The following is a 23,768-nucleotide window of genomic DNA, read 5'->3' as shown; positions in this document are numbered from 1 at the left end:
CCCATTACAGCAAAGCGGCTGCTGAGATGCCTCTCCACTTTTCCGGCTTTCTCACCAGTCTGTGCTGTGGCCCATATAAAATGACTATAGGTGTCTATAGTAACATGCATATATTTCATCCTACCAAACTCAGCAACATGTGTGACATCCATTTGCCAGGTCTCATTTGTACTCAACCCTCTTGGGTTAACTCCCAGACCTAACCCGCAGCCCCCATTATGATGACTACATATGGGACAGGCTTTGACTATTGCCCGTGCCTCGTCCATAGATATCTGAAATTCTCTATGGAGGCCCTTTGCATTTTGGTGAAACATGGAATGTGCCTCTCTGGCCATGGTCTGCCTGGGAATTGGAGTCATTTGCGTAATTGAGACTAGCTTATCTGCTCGTGCATTACCCTCTCCCAGACCAATATCCCATTTGTGACTTCTGAGATGGATAACAGAAAACGGATGTGTTCTCAGCTTAATCGCCCTCTGTAATTGAATAAACAGTTCATGTAATCTCCTATTTTGAACCTCTTCTATAGAGGCATCCTCTATTCGCTCGCACACTCCTGCAACATACAAAGAATCTGTCACTATGTTGAGGGGCCCCGAAAAATGCATCATGGCCAACAAACAGCCAATAGCTCCATCGTTTGTAAAGTATCCCACTCGGAAGCCTGAAGAATCTGATGGTGCCATTGTCCCTTTTCCTGCCAGGTCACTGCAGCAGTTCTTGATTTTCTTCCTGCATCCGTGTAGGCTGTTAAAGCATCTGACAGGGGCTTCTGTGATCTTTTTGGGCATTGAATCCAACCCCACCGCCCTATCCAGTTCAATGGTATATTGGGAATATCATCAGTGGCAATCACGCTTCCAGCTCCCAGCAGGGCCTCTTGTAATTCCACACTGTTTATCAGGTACCAGGTCAATGTATCTTTCTTCATTGGTACCCATATCTGATCAGGCTCCTTTCCTGTAATCTGTAATGCCCGTTCACGACCCTTCTTTAGTAGGTCAGCCAAAATTTCGATTTTTTGAAGAAGGGTTTTATGCTGTTCAAGTGGAGGAGATATCCATTCTAAGGCCCACGCCTCCCCCATTTTTCTGTTTTGCTGAATGAGTGCACCCAGTAAAAATTTAGTTCCACACCAAACTGTCAGCTGTATGGGGAGGTTAAGATCTCGTCTCCGGACACTGCCTTGGGTTACACAGTCCAATATCTGCTGAAGTGTCTTAACCTGCTCAGAGGTTATATGGACAGGTTATGCTGGGTCAGTCCCTTTTAGTACAGGTCGAAGTTCATCTAACAACTCATTTGGGATGCCCACAATAGGGTGCAGCCATTGCAGATCACCAAGTAACTTTTGAGCATCATGCAATGTATGTATTTTAATATTCAAATGCAATTTCTGGGGGATCCCAACCTGATCAGTAAGTGCCCATCCCAAGTATTTCCAGGGTGCAGATAACTGAATTTTTTCAGGAGCTGCAACCAAGCCATGTAGATCCAGGGCCTTATGTATTTCTTGAATTTGTTGACCTGTAAAAGGTTGCGGCTGTGCAAAGAAAATATCATCCATGTAATGAAAAATGGTTGTTTTGGCCCAGGCCTGTCGCAAAGGTTGTAAAGCATTGTCAACATACAGCTGACACAAGGGGGTGCAGTTGCACATTCCCTGTGGGAGAGTAAGCCATTCACATCTCTTGTCTGGTTCTTCCCTATTTAAAGCTGGTAAGGTAAATGCAAACCTCCGAGTGTCTCGAGGGTGAAGAGCAATAATAAAAAAGCAGTCCTTAAGATCTACAATTAACAGTGGCCAGTCCTTTGGCAACATGGCTAGGTTAGGCAAACCTGGTTGTAAGGCTCCCATAGGCTCCATTTGTTCATTTGCAGCCCGTAAATCCTGTAGCAAACGATACTTTAATAACAAAAATAGGTGTATTCCATGGGCTTACTGACAACTGTAAATGACCCTGCTCATATTGTTCTTGTACTAGTACATGTGCTTGTTCCAGACTTTCCCTTTTTAATGGCCATTGCTTAACCCACACTGGTGTGTCCGTGTTCCAAATGAGTGGGATTGGGAAAGTCCATGCAATGGCCATTAGCCCAAAGAGTACTCATTTAGTGTACTCAATAGTGTCAGCACTACCCCCATTTGAGCCAAAATGTCCTGACCAATGAGGCACTGCACAGTAGGGGGCAAAGGCACAACTGAGAAAACACTCCAAAAAATTTTTCCATCGATAGTTACTGATAACATGGGTGATTTCCTTGCAAGCGTTAAGTTTCCAACCCTGGTAACTGCTACAGTGGTTGGCTGTAAGGGCCAGTTGTGGGGCCAGCAAACCGGGCTGATAATGCTGGAGTCTGCGCCAGTACCTAATAAACCTTCCAAGGTTTGCCTGTCACCCTGATACTCTATCAATACAGCACATTTTGGCTGATCGTTTAAGCTCATTGTTAACAAAGTCCTCCAGTTGAGCCAAAGCCCCGTTCCCCCTGGACTGTGATTGATGAGGGGGTAATGATTTAGTCATTTGTTCCAATGGAACTAATTGAGCTATCCTCTGTCCTTTCTCGATTTGTATCGGTGGAAAAGGGCAGCGAAAGGGCCGCTCATCCGTGTGAATCCTCTGGTGCCTGACAAGATGAGAGCTGGTATGAAACCTCTTCCTGCATTTATCACACTCACAGGGCTTCTCCCCAGTGTGGCTCCTCAGGTGGTAGATCAGGTGGGAGCGCTGGCAGAAGCTCTTCCCACACTCCCCACACTCGTAAGACCTCTCGCCAGTGTGGATCCTCTTGTGGACAATCAGGTTCGACTCGTGGGTGGATCTCTTCCCACACTCAGGACACTCATAGGGCCTCTCCCGGGTGTGCATGTGCTGGTGGCTGACAAGGGAAGAGTTGTACTTGAAGCCTTTCCCACAGTCGGGGCAGAGGAAGGGCCTCTCCTCTGTGTGAGTGCGCTGGTGCCTGAGGAGATCAGAGCTGGTCTGAAACCCCTTTCTGCATTTATCACACTCGTACGGTTTCTGCCCAGTGTGCCTCCTCATGTGGACGGTCAGGTGGGAGATCTGGCTGAAGCTCTTCCCACACTCCTCACACTTGTAAGACCTCTCCTTGATGTAGCTCCTCAGGTGGACAGTCAAGTTTGATCTCCGTCTGAAGCTCTTCCCCCACTCCTCACATATATAGGGCCTCTCCCCCGTGTGGATTCTCATGTGGCAGATCAGGTTGGATTTCTGGCTGAAGCTCTTCCCACACTCCTCACATATATAGGGCCTCTCCCCCGTGTGGATTCTCATGTGGCAGATCAGGTTGGATTTCTGGCTGAAGCTCTTCCCACGTTTCAAGCACTTCTGGGGCTTCTCCTTACCCTGAAGCTGCTCATGGACCACCAGCTCTGACCTCCAGGCACCTCCCCAGTCCAGGGTGGGCCTTTCCCCCTCAGATCCCTGAGATCTGCGTTTGCAGCCCCTCCTCGTGCGGGATCTCCAGGGTTTTTCCTCCCCGTTGGATTCCTGTGCTGTGGGGCTGCTCAAAACAGCCTCTTCCTCAAGGTTCTGCTGTGGGGATTTGTCCTCCCTGCTCTCCATCCTCAGCTCCTGGTCTAGGGAAGGAAGGACAAGGAGAGGATGGGATTTGCCTCCATGCCAGAGGGAAGGCAAGGAGATCCCCCCAGTGCATCCCCAGCAGGACGGCTTTGGCAGCAGGGTTGTCCTGCAGCCAGGGGCCGTGCTGGGGTGGGAGATGGAGCAGGAGAAAGGGGGAAAGGGGCACTGACTTCCTCCTCACCTGCTTGGGGCTGCTGGGCCATCTTCCTCTTCCTCACGACCTCCTCCTTTTGCATCAGGCCAAGGTTTAGAAACAGGAAATCCTGGCTTGGGGGAAAACAAGGGCTGGGCACGTTGGGTTTGATGGTCCTGCTGCCTGTCTGCTAAGGAAGGCAGAGCCTCCCTTAAAATTGAAAATGTAAACCCCCTCCCTCCAAATTACTATAAGTTTGAAATTAAGGGGCTTTCAGGGAAAGATATGGAAATAGGAATAACAGTTCTTTGCTAGGAAAAATAAAATGAAAAATGCAGTAGTAGACAAAAAGCCACTGACAGAGTCAGAATCCAAGCTGACACCCTGTTAGTCAGGGTGTTTGTTGCACTCCAATTAAATGGTGGCTGCAGTCCTCCTGGAGGGACAGATGTGCTTCTGTTGAAGCAGTGGTTCCTGCAAAAGGGTGTAGTTTTCCTCCAAAGGTCCAGTGGTGGTGTAGATAGGTCTGGTCTTCCTCGGCAAATCTAGTGGAGAAGAAAAGCTGCTCCTCTGGGAATCCAGTGGAGAAGAAACGCTGCTCCTCTGGGAATTCAGTGGGAAAAGCCTGACTGTGATGTTCCAAATCTCTGATTATACCCAGATAGGAATGCCTGGCTCCTCCCCATGGGTGGAACATCTACCAATAGGGTGATGTAATTTTATCAGTCCTGCAGTGAGGTTCAATGGCCCATTAACAGAAGATATCTCCCTGAAGGGCTTGTGGAAGAGATAAAGAAAACTGCCCAATTAACAGAAGATAACTGCCCCACCTCTAACAGATGGCAATAGAATACATACCCCCACCCACATCTTGCATTTCCAACCTCAGACACTCTCCGTTGCTCTCAGTAGCCCAAAGTGTGATCCCAGTTGCTCCCTTTTAACAGCAGTATGATCCCAGTAACTTCCAACACGATCCAAGTCATGTACCACCATTCCCAGTATGGTCCTAGTGTAATCCTAGCTGCTTCCAGTCCATCCCAGTATGATCCCCAGCTGCCTCCAGCTACATCAACACAATCAGTCCCAGTGTGATGCCATTTGCTCCCAGCGTGCTCCCAGTTGCTCACAGCAGCTCCCACTCACTCTCAGAATGATTCCAGTCACTTCCAGTATATCACATTAGCCCTTAACGTGGTCTCAATTGGCCCGGCAGGTTCCTACTCACTTCCAAAATGATCCCAGGATGATCCCAGTACAGCCCAGTCCCTCCCAGTGATTCAATTCCTGGCATCCCCCACTCCTGTCTGTGTTCCCCCCTCCCAGATTGCCCGATAGGAGCCCCAGGGGCTGGAAGGCCTCAACCAGGGTCCCCAGCAAGCCCCAGTGTGGATGTGCAGCCCCCAGTTTTCCCAGTTTGCCTCTCCTTCTCCCCAAACAGGGTTCTCCTCCTCCTGCTCCTCCCTGCCCCCAGCAGGTGGGAGCAGCTGAGAGCCCCGCACTGCCCATCCCGACCTGTCCCGGCTCCATCCCCGCTCCTGCCGTGGGCTGCGAGGGCTGCGGGAACGGGGCAGGAGGAATGGGATGGTGGAGCAGGGAGGGAGAAGCAGCAGGACAAGGGCTGGAGGGAACAAGAGAAGGAGGAGGAGGAGGTGTGGAGGATGAAGAGGAAGAGGAGGAGGACGGGTGGGAGGAAGAGCTGGCTGAGAGAAGGAGAAGTGGGAAGTGGAAGCGGGGGGAACACACACTCCAGCCCTTGCTTTCTCTGCAGCACTCCCGGACCCTGGGGCATTTCCCCCCCATATCTCAGGTGATCACAGAGGGGGAGCTCAACCAAATATCCTGGGTGCTCCATAGGTGGGTATTTTTTGGGGGATGGGGGCATTTTTGGAGCTCAAAGGACTCCAAAGCTAGGCTGCAAATGGCCATTGGGGAGATTTTGGCGGTGTCCTGGGAGGTTGTTTCTTCGTGGGGAAGGACAGGAGAGGGGAGAACACTGGGACACCGAAGTGTGTAGCCCAGACAGAGGAGACTGCCAGGATTCAGCCTGGAGAGGGGAACACCCTGGCCAGGGGGAAGCCCTGGAGCTCCCCACAGCCTGGAGCAGAGCCAGGGGAAACGGGACCGCTGAGACACCAAGAGCCCCGGCATCGCTAAGAGGGAGCCCAGAGAGGGAGATCTGGGGAACCCCCAGGGGCTGCAGGGAACCCCCAGCAGCACAGAGAAGGGGGAGGCCCAGAAGCCCAAGGTCACAAGAGCAGAGAGGGGCGACCCTGGGGATTCCCGTGGCAGCTTGGAGAGGGTGTGGACCCCTGGAGAGGAGAACGCTCAATAGATGCAGGACTCCAAGAAGTCCAAAGTTGAGAGACCAGAGAGGGGCAATTCATGGGGAGCTCTTTTTTGGAATAATCATGAGACATTCAAGTCTTGGCAAGCTTAAGGATGGTATTTCTGAGGGTTTTTCCAACTAAATTTCTTTGGTCTGGAGGTTTTTATGGACACAAAATGTCTGGAGACTTCTAGAGATGGGTTGGGGCAGGAGGAATGCCCAACAAAATGCTCTCATACCTTGTTTTTCTCATTTCCAAACTGCAGCCCGGTCTGTTGCCCTGTCTCTGGGAACACCCACTGGTGTCACCTCGACACATTGTCCCCGCTGCCTGTTGTCGCTCTCTGGTCTGTTCCCAGTGTCATCCCATTCCTAGTGTCCACCGTGCCTGGCATCAGCCCCTGGTCCATGTCCATCTTGTCTTATGTTGCAATGCAAGATGTAACCAGCAGTATGTATTTTATCACCATCTGTTGAAACCAGGTGGAGCAGTGTTCTTTATCACTTTCATGACACATCCCTCCTAATACCAGGGCAGATATTCTCTATTAACGGGCAAGCTGGTAAAACCAGCAGGTTTATTTTATCTCTTTCACAACCCATCATCCCTCCAGGGAGATATCTTCTGTTAATGGGCCATTGAGATTCACTGAATGACTGATAAAATTAATCAGCAGTGGGTGTTCCCAGAGACTGAGCTCAGAGACTGGGCTGAGGTTTGGTAATGAGAAATCCTATTTCCAAGAGAAAAACAAGGTATGAGAGCATTTTGTTGGGCATTCCTCCTGCCCCAACCCATCCTCTCCTTGTCCTTCCTCCCCCAGACAAGAAGCTGAGGATGAAGAGCAGGGAGGACAAATCCCCACAGCAGAACCTTGTGGAAGAAGTTGTTTTGAGCAGCCCCACAGCACAGGAATCCAACGGGGAGGAAAAACCCTGGAGATCCCGCACGAGGAGGGGCTGCAAACGCAGATCTCAGGGATCTGAGGGGGAAAGGCCCACCCTGGACTGGGGAGGTGCCTGGAGGTCAGAGCTGGTGGTCCATGAGCAGCTTCAGGGTAAGGAGAAGCCCCAGAAGTGCTTGAAACGTGGGAAGAGCTTCAGCCAGAAATCCAACCTGATCTGCCACATGAGAATCCACACGGGGGAGAGGCCCTATATATGTGAGGAGTGTGGGAAGAGCTTCAGCCAGAAATCCAACCTGATCTGCCACATGAGAATCCACACGGGGGAGAGGCCCTATATATGTGAGGAGTGGGGGAAGAGCTTCAGACGGAGATCAAACTTGACTGTCCACCTGAGGAGCTACATCAAGGAGAGGTCTTACAAGTGTGAGGAGTGTGGGAAGAGCTTCAGCCAGATCTCCCACCTGACCGTCCACATGAGGAGGCACACTGGGCAGAAACCGTACGAGTGTGATAAATGCAGAAAGGGGTTTCAGACCAGCTCTGATCTCCTCAGGCACCAGCGCACTCACACAGAGGAGAGGCCCTTCCTCTGCCCCGACTGTGGGAAAGGCTTCAAGTACAACTCTTCCCTTGTCAGCCACCAGCACATGCACACCCGGGAGAGGCCCTATGAGTGTCCTGAGTGTGGGAAGAGATCCACCCACGAGTCGAACCTGATTGTCCACAAGAGGATCCACACTGGCGAGAGGTCTTACGAGTGTGGGGAGTGTGGGAAGAGCTTCTGCCAGCGCTCCCACCTGATCTACCACCTGAGGAGCCACACTGGGGAGAAGCCCTGTGAGTGTGATAAATGCAGGAAGAGGTTTCATACCAGCTCTCATCTTGTCAGGCACCAGAGGATTCACACGGATGAGCGGCCCTTTCGCTGCCCTTTTCCACCGATACAAATCGAGAAAGGACAGAGGATAGCTCAATTAGTTCCATTGGAACAAATGACTAAATCATTACCCCCTCATCAATCACAGTCCAGGGGGAACGGGGCTTTGGCTCAACTGGAGGACTTTGTTAACAATGAGCTTAAACGATCAGCCAAAATGTGCTGTATTGATAGAGTATCAGGGTGACAGGCAAACCTTGGAAGGTTTATTAGGTACTGGCGCAGACTCCAGCATTATCAGCCCGGTTTGCTGGCCCCACAACTGGCCCTTACAGCCAACCACTGTAGCAGTTACCAGGGTTGGAAACTTAACGCTTGCAAGGAAATCACCCATGTTATCAGTAACTATCGATGGAAAAATTTTTTGGAGTGTTTTCTCAGTTGTGCCTTTGCCCCCTACTGTGCAGTGCCTCATTGGTCAGGACATTTTGGCTCAAATGGGGGTAGTGCTGACACTATTGAGTACACTAAATGAGTACTCTTTGGGCTAATGGCCATTGCATGGACTTTCCCAATCCCACTCATTTGGAACACGGACACACCAGTGTGGGTTAAGCAATGGCCATTAAAAAGGGAAAGTCTGGAACAAGCACATGTACTAGTACAAGAACAATATGAGCAGGGTCATTTACAGTTGTCAGTAAGCCCATGGAATACACCTATTTTTGTTATTAAAGTATCGTTTGCTACAGGATTTACGGGCTGCAAATGAACAAATGGAGCCTATGGGAGCCTTACAACCAGGTTTGCCTAACCTAGCCATGTTGCCAAAGGACTGGCCACTGTTAATTGTAGATCTTAAGGACTGCTTTTTTATTATTGCTCTTCACCCTCGAGACACTCGGAGGTTTGCATTTACCTTACCAGCTTTAAATAGGGAAGAACCAGACAAGAGATGTGAATGGCTTACTCTCCCACAGGGAATGTGCAACTGCACCCCCTTGTGTCAGCTGTATGTTGACAATGCTTTACAACCTTTGCGACAGGCCTGGGCCAAAACAACCATTTTTCATTACATGGATGATATTTTCTTTGCACAGCCGCAACCTTTTACAGGTCAACAAATTCAAGAAATACATAAGGCCCTGGATCTACATGGCTTGGTTGCAGCTCCTGAAAAAATTCAGTTATCTGCACCCTGGAAATACTTGGGATGGGCACTTACTGATCAGGTTGGGATCCCCCAGAAATTGCATTTGAATATTAAAATACATACATTGCATGATGCTCAAAAGTTACTTGGTGATCTGCAATGGCTGCACCCTATTGTGGGCATCCCAAATGAGTTGTTAGATGAACTTCGACCTGTACTAAAAGGGACTGACCCAGCATAACCTGTCCATATAACCTCTGAGCAGGTTAAGACACTTCAGCAGATATTGGACTGTGTAACCCAAGGCAGTGTCCGGAGACGAGATCTTAACCTCCCCATACAGCTGACAGTTTGGTGTGGAACTAAATTTTTACTGGGTGCACTCATTCAGCAAAACAGAAAAATGGGGGAGGCGTGGGCCTTAGAATGGATATCTCCTCCACTTGAACAGCATAAAACCCTTCTTCAAAAAATCGAAATTTTGGCTGACCTACTAAAGAAGGGTCGTGAACGGGCATTACAGATTACAGGAAAGGAGCCTGATCAGATATGGGTACCAATGAAGAAAGATACATTGACCTGGTACCTGATAAACAGTGTGGAATTACAAGAGGCCCTGCTGGGAGCTGGAAGCGTGATTGCCACTGATGATATTCCCAATATACCATTGAACTGGATAGGGTGGTGGGGTTGGATTCAATGCCCAAAAAGATCACAGAAGCCCCTGTCAGATGCTTTAACAGCCTACACGGATGCAGGAAGAAAATCAAGAACTGCTGCAGTGACCTGGCAGGAAAAGGGACAATGGCACCATCAGATTCTTCAGGCTTCCGAGTGGGATACTTTACAAACGATGGAGCTATTGGCTGTTTGTTGGCCATGATGCATTTTTCGGGGCCCCTCAACATAGTGACAGATTCTTTGTATGTTGCAGGAGTGTGCGAGCGAATAGAGGATGCCTCTATAGAAGAGGTTCAAAATAGGAGATTACATGAACTGTTTATTCAATTACAGAGGGCGATTAAGCTGAGAACACATCCGTTTTCTGTTATCCATCTCAGAAGTCACAAATGGGATATTGGTCTGGGAGAGGGTAATGCACGAGCAGATAAGCTAGTCTCAATTACGCAAATGACTCCAATTCCCAGGCAGACCATGGCCAGAGAGGCACATTCCATGTTTCACCAAAATGCAAAAGGTCTCCATAGAGAATTTCAGATATCTATGGGCGAGGCACGGGCAATAGTCAAAGCCTGTCCCATATGTAGTCATCACAATGGGGGCTGCGGGTTAGGTCTGGGAGTTAACCCAAGACGGTTGAGTACAAATGAGACCTGGCAAATGGACGTCACACATGTTGCTGAGTTTGGTAGGATGAAGTATATGCATGTTACTATAGACACCTATAGTCATTTTATATGGGCCACAGCACAGACTGGTGAGAAAGCCGGAAAAGTGGAGAGGCATCTCAGCAGCCGCTTTGCTGTAATGGGAATGCCACAGTGTATTAAGACAGATAACGGGTCTGCCTATTGCAGCAAAAGAATAAAGCAGTTTATGCAAATGTGGGGGATAGAACCTGTGACAGGCATTCCTAATTCCCCGACAGGGCAAGCAATCATAGAAAGAGCTAATGGTACCTTGAAAAGATATCTAGGTAAATACAAGGATATTAGAGAACCTTAAGAAAGACTGTTAAGGTGTTTATTTATTTTAAATCACTTGTGTGTTTTTGGGGAAAGCAAGGTTCTTGCTGTAATTCGCCACTATGTACAGGAGAAAGAAAGTGTAAAGCAAGACGTATGGGTAAAATACAGAGATCCCAAAACAGGACAATGGCAAGGTCCTGCTAAGGTGTTATATTGGGGCCGCGGATATCTTTGTGTTTCTACCCCTACAGGATCCTTATGGGTACCTGCTAAATGGACCCGAGCACCTGTGTTAGATGGAACCACCAGAACTCCATCAACTGAGTGCAGAAGACCGTCAGAGAGTGGAGACGAAGCTGTTGATCATCCTTCGACCAATACTTCTTAAGCTGAAAGGACAGTGTAGTTTGGCTATCGACCGAGCGATTCATCGGTGTAAATCTTTAGATTATATACTAAGCCCGCTTCAAGCACTTTCTATGTTTGAGTTTAGAGGGCTTAGGAACCTAGCTAGTATTGATTGTCATAATAGACAGTGTGCTGCATGGGTATTGTTTTTTTGTGGGGGCTGTCAGCAAAGTAAGTGGGTACATCAGACCAAATTACCTGACTTGTGGTGCAGGAACTGTGGATTTTATTGGCAGTTGGGCTCCTGGCAAGCAGAACTCCAGGCCTTTTACAGGATTACCTGGCTTCCAAGGGTTAGAGTTCTATGAATCACCACAACAGAAAATTATTGCATGGTTTAGGTGGGAAACCCAGCATTTAGTTAAACGTGCTTTGGGACAGTCCAAGTCACATATTTTACAGATTAAGTGCGGTAGGGGTATTCCTCTTTCACAGACAAGTATAATAGATCCAATTTCTGCAGATCAAGATCCCAACCAAGCATGGGATAATTGTCTGAGAGACCTAAAGAGGTTAAAGCTGGGCAGATCAAGGAGAAAGAAGGGGAAAAGAAAGAAGAGACATTCTTAACGACTTGTGGGAAACATGTTTATCTCTCAAATGTCTGGGTGGTTCAAAGCAGTGCCTGGGGAGACCAGGGTGATGTGGCAAATTTATGCTGTTACCTTGCTAATCCTAACCCTATTAGCAGACAGTGCAGATGCGGCCGGAAAAGTGAAAACTCATCATGCATGGGCCCCACCTCAGCCTAAGAGTAACGTTTGGGTCAGCCTGGCAAACTTAACTAACCAGGAGGCTATTTGCCTGTCATTACCTTCTCCCGGTAACCCATTTACAACTTGCTTGGTTGGGCTACCAGCAGATCCCTGGCCATGTCCCTCAAGTGTACCCACCTGCAAAACTGACAATCCCAGGACAAGGGTAGATAATTGGGACCAATGGGTTTCTCACTTCCCCATAGCACCACAGGAACCCCAAGAATTGGAGCTGTTAGGTTCAGTGATGGCAGATGCATGTGTTAATTTTAACCATAGAAGCCAGCTTTCAGCAAAAAACAATTGCACTATTGTAACTTCGAGCATGGATCTGTATTGTAATGCAACAGCTTGGTGCAATCATACCACAGGGAAAGTATCAATCTCATCAAATAACCCTATTCAAGTGCCAGCAGGTTACTTCTTAATCTGTGGGGACTGTGCTTGGCCTGGTGTCCCATTGATGCTGCACAGGGGGGCCATGTACAATTGGCTGGCTTTCTCTGCTTACACCCAATACGTCCATGATATTAAACATGAGCCGCCGCCATCATCGACATAAGAGAATGATCCATGCATTTACTGCTGACTGTCGGGATGATGTATAATTTTGGTCCTCAGGGGCCATAATGGCAGCATCCTTTCTGACTCCAGGGGTGGCAGCTGCAGGTGCCCATGGTGCCCTAAATAAGTTGGGATGCTGGCTTGCAAAGTAAACCAATGCCACCTCTTTGGCACTTTCTAGCCTTTTGCTTGATGTTGATCCTATTTGTCATGCAACGCTTCAGAATAGAGCTGTGATTGACTTTCTTTTACTTGCACAAGGCCATGGCTGTGAAGAATTTGAGGGCATGTGTTGCATGAATCTTTCTGACCATTTGCAGTCCATCCATACCCAGCTCGCAGAATTGTGAAGGTTAACTGGAAACTTACAGGCAGAATCAGGTTTCGGTATTGATGGATGGCTCTCATCGTTAGGCCTGGGATGATGGTTACGTTCTGTTGCTAAAGTTAGCATTTTACTGGGCATTATAGCTCTGTTAGTAGTGTTAAATTTGCCGTGTTTTAGCATTTGCTTACAGAACATGGTGCAAAGGATGATATCTCCTGCATTTAATCAGACTATGCTTGTCCAACAGAAAAATGAGGGAAGTGTGGAGAGCTTTGTGGACAGTTGGCTAGCTGAGAAAGGTCACGTCGACATAATGCCGCTGGTTAAGCTTCAAGGGGACAAGTATAGGAGTCAGTAGTCAGTGTCCAATAACAGGCAAGGACATTGTGCCCCTAGTGCAACAACGGGATAAGGGAGAACAACTTTGGCAGAAATACGAAGAAAAGTTTCAATAAAATATCCACAAGAATGCAGAAGTAAGCGTAGTTGGCTGATAAGTTACTAGCCAATAGTGAGCTCGCCTTTGCAATATGTATGAGCCTCATTAACACTGACATAAAGATGTGTACCTGTTGTGGTGTGTTGCAATATCCTGTTTTACCTTCTCCCTTCCCCCTCGCCCCTCGGTGAGTGTGCCCTGTCAATCAGGCTAACATACCAGCAAGGCATCGTGTGATAGGTGTCCCTAGTCCCTTGAGACCCTGCCCCTTCACCTGGTTGGTGGCTCACCTGTCCCCTCCCCTTCCCCTGCCCTGAGTTTAAAATGTTAATGAGACCATGCGGCCTCCATTCTGTTAGCAGCAGTGGCCCAGTGCAGACATCTCTGTACTCATGGAATAAACATCTGGCAACCTTCTAGCAGAATCCACTCCCTTTCTCTCCACTATCGCCAGAAGCTCTCTCTCCTGAGGAGAATGGAGTCCTGTCTTGTGCCCCGCTGCACTCTGCCGCCAGCCAAGGTATCTCTGGGGTAAAACACCACAGTGCTGCCTTTGGCCCAGCAGCGAGGGTCAGAACTGGCCTAGGCACCATCTAACTGGTTATATTGGGATACATATTCCAATATATTGGCGTCCCTGTGGGTGGGCTCGACTCTGCAGCCCGAAAATGGACTCGCAGTTCCTCAGAGAAGCTCTGGCAGCCGTGCATCCAGCTGAAAGGAGCCTGGCTTCAAGACTCCCAGCTAGAGACTTTGGGAATATTCCCAGAAAAAGTTTCGTGGACTGTTCGGCACCTTCTGGAAAGCCCAGCTTCATTGTGGTGAGCAGATTTTTCAGAGGAAGAAAAGGGGAGCCTCTCTTGCACCCAGAGAGAGGTCCTTTTCCGGTGGAGACCTGCCTGCCTGTACCCAGCCTACAGCTTCCATTTCACGTGAGTATCTCTACTTTCGGTAGAGCAGAAGCTCAAAAACAGACTCTGCCGCGAGTTCTGTTCCTTTTTGCCTTTGCATTTTTGGCTGCGCAGCCCCACAGACAAGAATTCATAGCGTTCTAGCTTTATTTTCTGCGTGTGTTTCACTGTCTTTTAAAATTCGCGCCGGAGCGGCCCCGGCTCAGTAGCGTGCTCAGACACGTGTTAGGAGATTTTCTTTCTCTTTCTCTTAGCGGGGGAGGGGGGGGGCTCTCTTTCCACGTGGCCGGGGGACCTGCGGGGTCGGGAGTGCTCTGCACACGCGGTGCGGCGGGGGGCGTCCCGGTTTCGGCTGCCACGTGGAGTGGCTGCTCTCTCTGCTCCACCGGGGGCGCTGCATTCCACAGCGGGGGAGGCTTTGTTTCTGCCTCGGCTCGACAGGGCGTGCCCTGCTGCTGCTGCCCGGGAATTTTGAAAGCAGTATATACAGCTGCATTGTGAAGCTTTTGTCTGCTCGTTATCGCTTTCTATCTGTGGTTTTTTTTAGAAATTGGTAGCTGATTTTAGCTTTGTTTTTGGTCAGGCGGGATTCAGTACTTTGCCTTTTACATCTAACATGGGTTCCAAACTTAGCATTGTACAAAGGGGAGTGTATTATAATATTGTTAGCATTTTAGTCAAGAGTAATGTGAAATTCTCTAAAGGAAAATTGAAACAGTTTATAAGATGGCTTTTTCTGCAGTTCCCAAACATTTCCCCTGAAGAAATCCACAATATTCAATTCTGGGATAAAGTTGGGAATGAATTGATAACCTTAGGACAATCTGGCAAATTACCCTCAGCTAAATTTGTGTTCTGGAGTTTACAAATTTGAACAGCATTGCTCAAACAAAAGGAAATGGAGAAAAAGCCAAATGTAAAGCCATGTACCTCTGCTCTCCCTGTTCCTCCCTGCTCTAAAACCCCTAAACCTCTTTCCCCAAAACTTGGTATTGTAAAGAGTGCAAACTCATTGGGAAGTCGGCTCCCAGAGTGTGCAAGAATACCTGAGTTGTTTTGTTCACAGAGCCCTGGCCAGGCTGCGTGTCTTTCCCAATCCCCTGTATCCCCTCCTCTAAAACCCAGAGCACGTGTTAGCTTTCCGGAGAGCAGTGATGTCCAAAATGGCCCCCAGTCCCTAGGGGGTGCACAAGATGGTGGATGCCACGTGGCATCTTCCCAAACCTGGTCTTCTTCTTCCCAAAATCCTCTTAAGCATTCCAAAATTCCATCCCCATCCCCCTCTCCTCCTGTTCCTCGTGACACCTTCCCCCCTCCCCCCGCCTTTCCTGCAGTACCCTCAGCTCCGCCCCTCTACTCCTCCCAGGGGGCGTCTGCTGACTTGATGTCACCAGGTGACCCCACCCCCTGTTCCCACGGTATCCCCGCCCCCTGCCAGCCCCTTGACCCCGCCCCCTGTTCCCACGGTATCCCCGCCCCTTGCTGGCTCCCTTTCCCCGCCCCCTCCCCGGGTTCCCACGGTGGGGACACACCCACTGCCTGTCCCCAAACCTGTAGCTGTGATCCCAATGCTTCTGATTACAGGGATTCAGAGCAGGGGACAGCAGACCCAATGCATGGTGCCATGTTGTCACTGGCTCCTGTTACGTTTCAGCCTGCAGCTCAAGCAGGAGCAGCCCCTACTGCTAATTGGAGCTCCTTTGGACGACAATTGATTAAAGAGATCTGTAAATCTCATAAAGAATATGGTCCACACAGTCCATATTTCCGTGGACTTTTAAATTCTGAATTAAGTAGGACTGTTGTGGTTCCACATGATTTAAAACAAATTTTTTCATGTGTCATGACATCCACGGAATTCAAATTATGGGAATCAGCATTGAAACAACTGCTAAAAGATGCTCTCCCAGGCTTACAGGCTGATCCAAACACAGCAAAAGACAACAATGGTAACCCTATCACCATGGAGCACCTCTGTGGTGAAGGCCAATGGTCTTCTCCCTCAGTCCAAGCTGCTGCAATTCCCACAGAAACACTTGAGAAAGTAAAAGAAGCAGCTGAAAAAGCATTCTTTTCCCTCCAACCTGAGGGGCCTTTTGAGCCCGATAGTAAAATCAAACAACTACCATCAGAACCTTTTTTGAAATTTGTAGAAAGGCTAACAAGAGCCATTGAAATACAGGTTAAAAAGGAAAATGCTAGGGAAGCAATTTTAGAGGAAATAGCGTTTACAAATGCAAATGAACAGTGTCGAGCGGCAATCCTGAGCCTTCCTATGGAACCTTCCCCTACATTAAAAGATATGCTTCTAGTCTGTAACAGGAAAGTGCCTCTGATGACTGTGGCTGAAGACACCAGACCAAAGCTGCTGCCAAGACCATCCCAGCGTGTCGCTGTTGCCAGCCCTTCATCCTTTCCCTCAGCACAGCAGCACCCTGGGCAGCAGCGGAGACCAGCAATGGTTGAGCCCACTAAACCATGCCTGCTTTGTAATAAGCTAGGACACTGGAGTAACCAGTGCCCCCTGAAAAAAGAATTTGACGAATTTAGAAATGGCAGGGGAGGAGAACTACAAACCCTCCGGCGGGTCAACAACAAAAAAACGAAGAATAAAGCGCCAGCCTGCCAGGCGTGCAGACATAAAAGGAGCAGGCCAAGAGAATAAGGGTAGCAAAACAAATCAAGCGCGCGATAATATTAACATTTGTGTAAGTGAAGCAGGTGCTTCAAAGACCAAGTCTGCTAGTCCACTGTTGAAAGTGAAACAAAATAACCTTTGTTATGATTTAAGTGATTCTGTATTAACCGCATCTTCTGTCAATGAGCCTTACAGGTTGCAGCTGACAGAGTCACTCCACCTGAAGGACACTGACTGGCATTTTGTCTCTGTAAATCCTGAACAGAAGGGTACTTGGAACCAAATTCGTTGTAAGTACATCATCACTGGGGACAAAAACACACCACAAGAGATCGAAATTGCTCCGGGAATGACAACATCAGATCCCAAGCAATTTGTTCTCAGCCTGCACTGTTTCCACCCACCCCTGTTTCTTCCCAAGGGACAAATTGTTGCTCAAGCTATCCCTGTGCCATCTTTACCTGAAAATATCGAAAAACAAGGGCCCACAGTCGCCCGGGTCCAAGTTATTGGGACAGATAAACCCAAATTGTGGTGCAATGTCAGTGGGGGTGGGGAGTCTAAACGCATTGAGATGCTTGTAGACACAGGTGCAGACTGCACAGTGATTCCAGTACAAGACTGGCCAGCACACTGGCCTTTACAAAATGTTGCTGGTCACCTTCGAGGTGTAGGAGGTCTGCAATTGGCAAGGCAATCCAAAAGCATTATTCAATTCGAGGGTCCAAACGGACAATTGGCAAATATCCGTCCATTTGTGTTAGATTATTCAGAACCTTTGTTAGGGAGAGATTTAATGGCCCAGTGGGGTGTCACAATTGATATTCCAGACTCTCCACAGCATTTTTGTGCAGCAGTCATTAAACAACAGCGCTCCACCCAAAAACTTAAGTGGAAAACAGACGAACCAGTTGATGTGAAACAGTGGCCACTCAGTAAACAAAAAATAAAGGTGCTTGAGGAACTAGTACAAGAGCAACTAAGAAAGGGCCACATTGTGGAGACCATGTCCCCATGGAACTCTCCAGTGTTTGTCATCCAAAAGGCTGACAAAAAGAGGTGGCGACTCCTCTGTGACCTCCGACAAATTAATAATGTAATTGAAGATATGGGTTCTCCCCAACCTGGTATGCCATCCCCAACAATGCTTCCCCAAGATTGGAAATTAGCTGTTATTGATATTAAAGATTGTTTCTTCCAAATCCCATTGCACCCTGATGATGCATCGCGTTTGGCATTCTCTGTCCCTTCTATCAATTCAGAAGCTCCTATGAAAAGGTACCATTGGACCGTTCTTCCTCAGGGATTAAAGGTTTCTCCAGCTATCTGCCAGTGGTATGTCTCTTCCCTGCTTTCCCCAGTGCGTGCAGCCACAGAGAAGGCCATCATCTGTCATTATATGGATGATATCCTTGTGTGTGCCCCCAATGATGATTTACTCACACATGCGCTTGACCTAACGATCGATGCATTGATTGTTGCAGGGTTCGAGCTCCAGGAAAAGAAAATTCAAAAGATGCCACCTTGGAAGTATTTGGGCTTAGAAATTGGAAATAGGACCATTGTTCCTCAAAAACTAGAAATCAATCCAAGGATCAAGACCCTTGCGGATGTCCACAAGTTGTGTGGGTCTTTGAATTGGGTAAGACCATGGCTTGGTCTGACTAATGAAGACCTTGCCCTTCTTTTCAATTTATTAAAAGGGGGAGAGGACCCAGGTGCTCCTAGGTCTATTACCCCAGAGGCACGGAAAGCTCTAGAAAAGGTTCAGATTGCAATGTCCACAAGACAGGCCCACCGATGCCGGCCTGATCTGCCATTCAAATTTATCATCCTAGGTAAGTTGCCACACCTCCATGGAATTATTTTCCAGTGGGAGGAAAAACAAACACCTAAGGCAAAGGACACACCAAAAAAGGACCGGGACCAGAGGGACTCTCTCTTGATCATAGAATGGGTTTTCCTCAGTCACAAAAGGTCCAAGAGACTGACAAAGCCTCAGGAACTGGTAGCAGAACTGATCCGGAAAGCAAGGACCCGGATCAGGGAGTTAGCAGGATGTGATTTTAAGTGCATTCACATTCCAGTTGAGTTAAAATCAGGTCAAAATACTATGAAAATACTGGAACAATTGTTTCAAGAAAATGAAGTGTTGCAGTTTGCTCTGGATTCCTACTCAGGACAATTTTCGGTAGCGCGGCCCGCTCACAAATTGTTTGAACAAGATGTTCAATTTACTTTAAAATTAAGAACTGCTCTAAGTAGGAGACCTTTAAAAAGGGCTCTAACTGTCTTTACAGATGCGTCCGGGAGGTCACACAAGTCTGTTATGACTTGGAAAAATCCTCAAACCCAGCAGTGGGAGACAGACATTGCTGAGGTGGAAGGTTCACCTCAGGTTGCTGAATTGGCTGTGGTTGTTAGGGCTTTTGAAAGGTTCTCAGAACCATTTAATCTGATTACAGACTCTGCATACGTGGCAGGAGTAGTATCCAGAGCAGATCAAGCAATACTGCAAGATGTATCTAACATCGCACTTTTTGAATTGCTTTCCAAACTGGTAAAGTTAGTCACTCACCGAGAGCAACCCTTTTATGTGATGCATGTCAGGTCACACACTGACTTGCCAGGGTTTATCGCTGAAGGCAACAGAAGGGCAGATGCTCTTGCTGCACCTGCAGTGATGGCCACTCTCCCAAATGTTTTTGAACAGGCAAAAATCAGCCACCAGCTTTTCCACCAAAATGCACCTGGCCTGGTTCGCCAGTTTAACATCACTCGAGAACAGGCCAAAGCGATTGTGGCCACGTGCCCAAATTGCCAACAACATGCACTCCCTACAGTGAGTACAGGAGCAAACCCAAGGGGACTGAACAGTTGTGAACTGTGGCAAACAGATGTAACACACATACAAGCTTTTGGACGGCAGAAATATGTTCATGTTAGTGTAGATACCTTTTCTGGAGCGGTCTATGCTTCTGCCCACACAGGAGAGTCATCTATTGATGCTATTAAGCACCTCTTACAGGCTTTTTCTTTCATGGGCATCCCCAAGGAGCTGAAAACTGATAATGGGCCTGCTTATAAATCCAAGCAATTCGGGAGCTTCCTACAGCAATGGGGAGTAGAGCATAAAACTGGCATCCCCTACTCCCCTACAGGTCAAGCCATTGTAGAAAGAACTCACCGTGATATTAAAAGGGTCCTGGATCAGCAACAACAGGTTCTGAAGGTAGAACCTCCCCACATCCGGTTATCCAGGGCACTATTCACAATCAATTTTCTGAATTGTTCTTTTGACAGCCTGAACCCACCCATCCTACGCCACTTTGGGGGGAGCAGTCACAAGTTGATAAAAGAAAAACCTCCGGTTTTAGTAAAGGCCCTGAGACTTGGAAAATGGTGGGGCCTTACAAATTGGTTACTTGGGGACGTGGATACGTCTGTGTGTCCACCCCCTCTGGTTTAAGATGGGTTCCTTCCAAATGGGTAAAGCCCTATGTTCCCAAAGTCTCAGAGAAATCTGCAGAAGCACCCCAGGTTGCTCACGCTGCCTGGAGAAGAAAACGCCGCACACGTTCTCTGGAGGAAATTCCATTTAAGCCTCCTATCTGGAATAGTTTGTAATATATGTCTGTCTCAAGTTCCTTGTACCAGTTTAGATCCCACTGTTCGTGTGAAGCCTCGAGATGCCATGAGACCGAGCCTGCTTCTCGTCCTACTGGTGATCATCCCACCTGCGATCTCCTACCGCAGCCCAAACCACGTATGGACTGCCTTGACAAAGGCTCTCAGACATCAACAGAGAAACTGACAACGGGCTGAATGGACTTTTCAATGGCTGGGGACTCTCGGGCTAGTTGGGATCTATTCTGAAAACTGTAATTTTAGTGCTGTTTATTTTAGTTGTAGTTATTGTAGTTTTTTGCATTGTTTTTGGAGTAATCAGACGCATGGTTCTCAAGTTAATCTCAAGCTTATCTCCCCCTCCTGAGGTCTACCATTTGGAAGCCCTCAGTGCTCCAGTGGATGATCTGGAAGCCTCGGTAGAATCATTCTGCACCATAAACACAGTCCTCTTCCTTTTAAACAAAACTAGGGGGAGATGTTGTGGTGTGTTGCAATATCCTGTTTTACCTTCTCCCTTCCCCCTCGCCCCTCGGTGAGTGTGCCCTGTCAATCAGGCTAACATACCAGCAAGGCGTCGTGTGATAGGTGTCCCTAGTCCCTTGAGACCCTGCCCCTTCACCTGGTTGGTGGCTCACCTGTCCCCGCCCCTTCCCCTGCCCTGAGTTTAAAATGTTAATGAGACCATGCGGCCTCCATTCTGTTAGCAGCAGTGGCCCAGTGCAGACATCTCTGTACTCATGGAATAAACATCTGGCAACCTTCTAGCAGAATCCACTCCCTTTCTCTCCACTATCGCCAGAAGCTCTCTCTCCTGAGGAGAATGGAGTCCTGTCTTGTGCCCCGCTGCACTCTGCCGCCAGCCAAGGTATCTCTGGGGTAAAACACCACAGTGCTGCCTTTGGCCCAGCAGCGAGGGTCAGAACTGGCCTAGGCACCATCTAACTGGTTATATTGGGATACATATTCCAATGTGTACCTATCAATAAAGTTTGATATTTGCTGATCACTCATATTGCATGCCGCATTTGTCCCGCCGATCCCAACATTCTTATTACACTTTCTTTTGGTTGCTATTAATAAACTTTTCTTTATACCCTTTTAAAGTTTTGAGCCTGTTTTGCCTTTCTCCTAATCCTATCTCACAGCAGGAAATGAGTAAGTATATTCTAGTGAGTGCACTGGTAATCAGCCAAAACTGAACACACCACAATAATTGATGCATTCACCAAGAAATCTCAAATTGGAGAACCAAAACATAAAAGGAAACCTTCCTGATGAACTGCATGAGACCAGAGCGAAATCAAGGCAGAGCCATGGTTTGTCAAGAATTGCTTGATCCTAATGAGCCCCGTGGTGCATTTTGACCTGAGCACTGGAACCTCATGGCCTGAGAGGAGATGGCACAAACCTTTCCAGGAGGAAAAGTCAGAGGAAACACCCAAAGTGTCTCAAAGCATGAATGGGTCATACTGAGGTCCATCCTCAACACAGGCTCCTCATGGACTCTTTGGAGGAGAGATTTGGAGGCCAGGATGGCACAAAAACCTCTCAGAGACACAGTGTGGAAAGGAAAATCCTTAAAAGTACCTAAAAGTATCCTTAAATCCTTAAAATACCTTTAAAAATCTTGAGTACCTCAAAGTATTAATGAGCACCACTAAGTTTCAGTACTAAGCTCTCAAGGGACTCGTTAAAGCACATAATTGGGGCCATGATTGCACAAACCTCTCACAGAGTCTGTATCAAAAGGAAAACACCAAGTACCCTAAAAAAACTGAAGTATCCTGAAGTATTAATGAGCCCCACTGAGTGTTGTTACTGACAAAGCCTCTCCAGGGACTAATTACAGCAGATAATTGGAGGCCATGATTGCACAAATCTCTCAGAGACTCCAACGCAAAAGCCAAACCCAAAGTTCTTTGAAAAACTTGCAGTCCCTGCAGGGAGCATTAAGGAGCCCCCTGGGCCATTCCTGACCAAGGCTCCCCAGGGACTCCTTCCTGCAGATCCTTGAGGCCACTGGGATGTGGGCTAAGGGGGGATGCTGAGGGCAGGACAAGGGGCTGACAGTGCCCAGCCTGGCTGGGGCTGTGCCAGGAGGTCCCAGGGCTTCAGGACAAGGTGTCTCCTCACAGTCCTTGGTGGCACAGACCCTGCTGCTGTGCCCCAGGGCACCAAGACTTGGCTTCTCTTTGTCCCCACCTGTCATCACTGCCTCCAGTTATCTTCTCTGCCTGGGGCCTGGGGACACTTTCTCAGTTGTGTCCCTCAGTGGGACCCATTAAAAGTCCAAGAAACTTTGGAGCTGGATTCTGCCTTGGAGTTCTGGAGAGGTTTCTTCAGCTCCCTCTCAGGGGCTGATGTTCAGGGCCTGAGCACAAAGCCCCAGAGGCTCATTAAAGTCCTTGTGCTGTGTCTGTGCTGCTGAGCTGGGCTGGGCTCCTGGCACAGAGGCAGCTCCTGGTAACCATGAAGAGCTTCAAAAGCACATTTCTCTTGATGAGCAGCTCTTCTGCCAGCCCAGCAGGGCTGGGGCACTGCCTGCAGCCACCCCGGACACAGCACAGAGGCACAGAGAGCTTCAATCAGTCAGGGCTGGGAAGGTGCTGAGAAGTGCCTGGGGCAGAATCACTGCCAGCCCTTGGCACAGAAATCTCTGGCTGCAGGACAATGCAGCTGCAGCTCCTGGAGTGATCTCCTAAAGCTGGAACATCCCAAAGCCTACAGACCCTGTGAGTACATTCTCTGATTGTCTCTTGGGCAGAGCAGCCAGGGGTGCCCAGGGCTGTCCTGAAGAGCAGGGTCCTGCAGCCCAGGGTGCTGTGCTGGGGCAGGGACTCTGCTGCCTTCCAGGGACAGCTCTCAGCCAGCCCTGGCAGCTGCTCCCAGCACTGGGGGACAAGATGTGGGTGGGAGGAGACAGCTGGTAAGGCTTGGAAGTGTTCTCCTTGTGTGGTGAGGATGCTGCATTGTTCAGGACTGCTCCCAGCATGGCATTTAACTGCAGAACATTTCCAAGTGGATTATACAGGGAGCACAGCAAGGCAGGGGCTTCATAAAAGGGAAAATCCTGCTTTTTTAATCTACTGCTCTGGGTTGCCTTGATGGGAAATTGCACATAGATATTCATCTCTCAGTTCAGGCTGAGGAAAAAAAAAATCATCTCAGATCTGTATAAAGCAGGCAAAGACAGAAATCAGCACAGGGCCCCTTAGAGGCAGCATCAGTGTCGCTCTTCCGACCTCCTCAGGGTTGCTCTGATGTTGCCATCAGAGCCTTCAGAGCTGAAGCTGCCCCTCGGCAGTGCCTGAGCTGGGAGGGGTCTGCAGGGCGGAGCTGAGCCCCCAGGGCTGGGCTGGGCTCTGGCAGCACTGGCAGGGCCCAGCCCTGGGCACAGGGAAGCAGCTGGCAGGGACAGCTCCAGGCAGCAGAGCC

General features: G+C 48.6%; 2 protein-coding genes across 2 annotated transcripts in view; one reads left to right on the top strand and one right to left on the bottom strand.

Annotated features, from left to right (window-relative positions):
* Window positions 1-4,614, bottom strand: part of LOC141730627 (uncharacterized) — a 32,509-nt gene extending 27,895 nt beyond the window's left edge. Inside the window, exons 1-2 of the mRNA XM_074549774.1 lie at window positions 4,603-4,614; window positions 2,662-3,380 (exon numbers count right to left, since the gene is read on the bottom strand). Of these exons, the coding sequence (XP_074405875.1) occupies window positions 2,662-3,380; window positions 4,603-4,614 (731 nt within the window). The remainder of the gene's footprint in view (window positions 1-2,661; window positions 3,381-4,602) is intronic.
* Window positions 4,615-5,405: 791 nt separating this feature from the next.
* The window catches only part of LOC141730626 (uncharacterized), a 44,501-nt gene continuing 26,138 nt past the window's right edge, over window positions 5,406-23,768 (top strand). The window contains exons 1-2 of the mRNA XM_074549773.1: window positions 5,406-5,430; window positions 7,105-7,908. Coding sequence (XP_074405874.1) covers window positions 5,406-5,430; window positions 7,105-7,908 — 829 coding nt within the window. The remainder of the gene's footprint in view (window positions 5,431-7,104; window positions 7,909-23,768) is intronic.

The sequence above is a fragment of the Zonotrichia albicollis genome, chromosome 11 (assembly GCF_047830755.1).
Source record: "Zonotrichia albicollis isolate bZonAlb1 chromosome 11, bZonAlb1.hap1, whole genome shotgun sequence".
Classification (NCBI taxonomy): domain Eukaryota; kingdom Metazoa; phylum Chordata; class Aves; order Passeriformes; family Passerellidae; genus Zonotrichia; species Zonotrichia albicollis.
The sequence above is the reverse complement of the archived record's forward strand: the minus strand, read 5'-3'. Positions and strand labels throughout refer to the sequence as shown.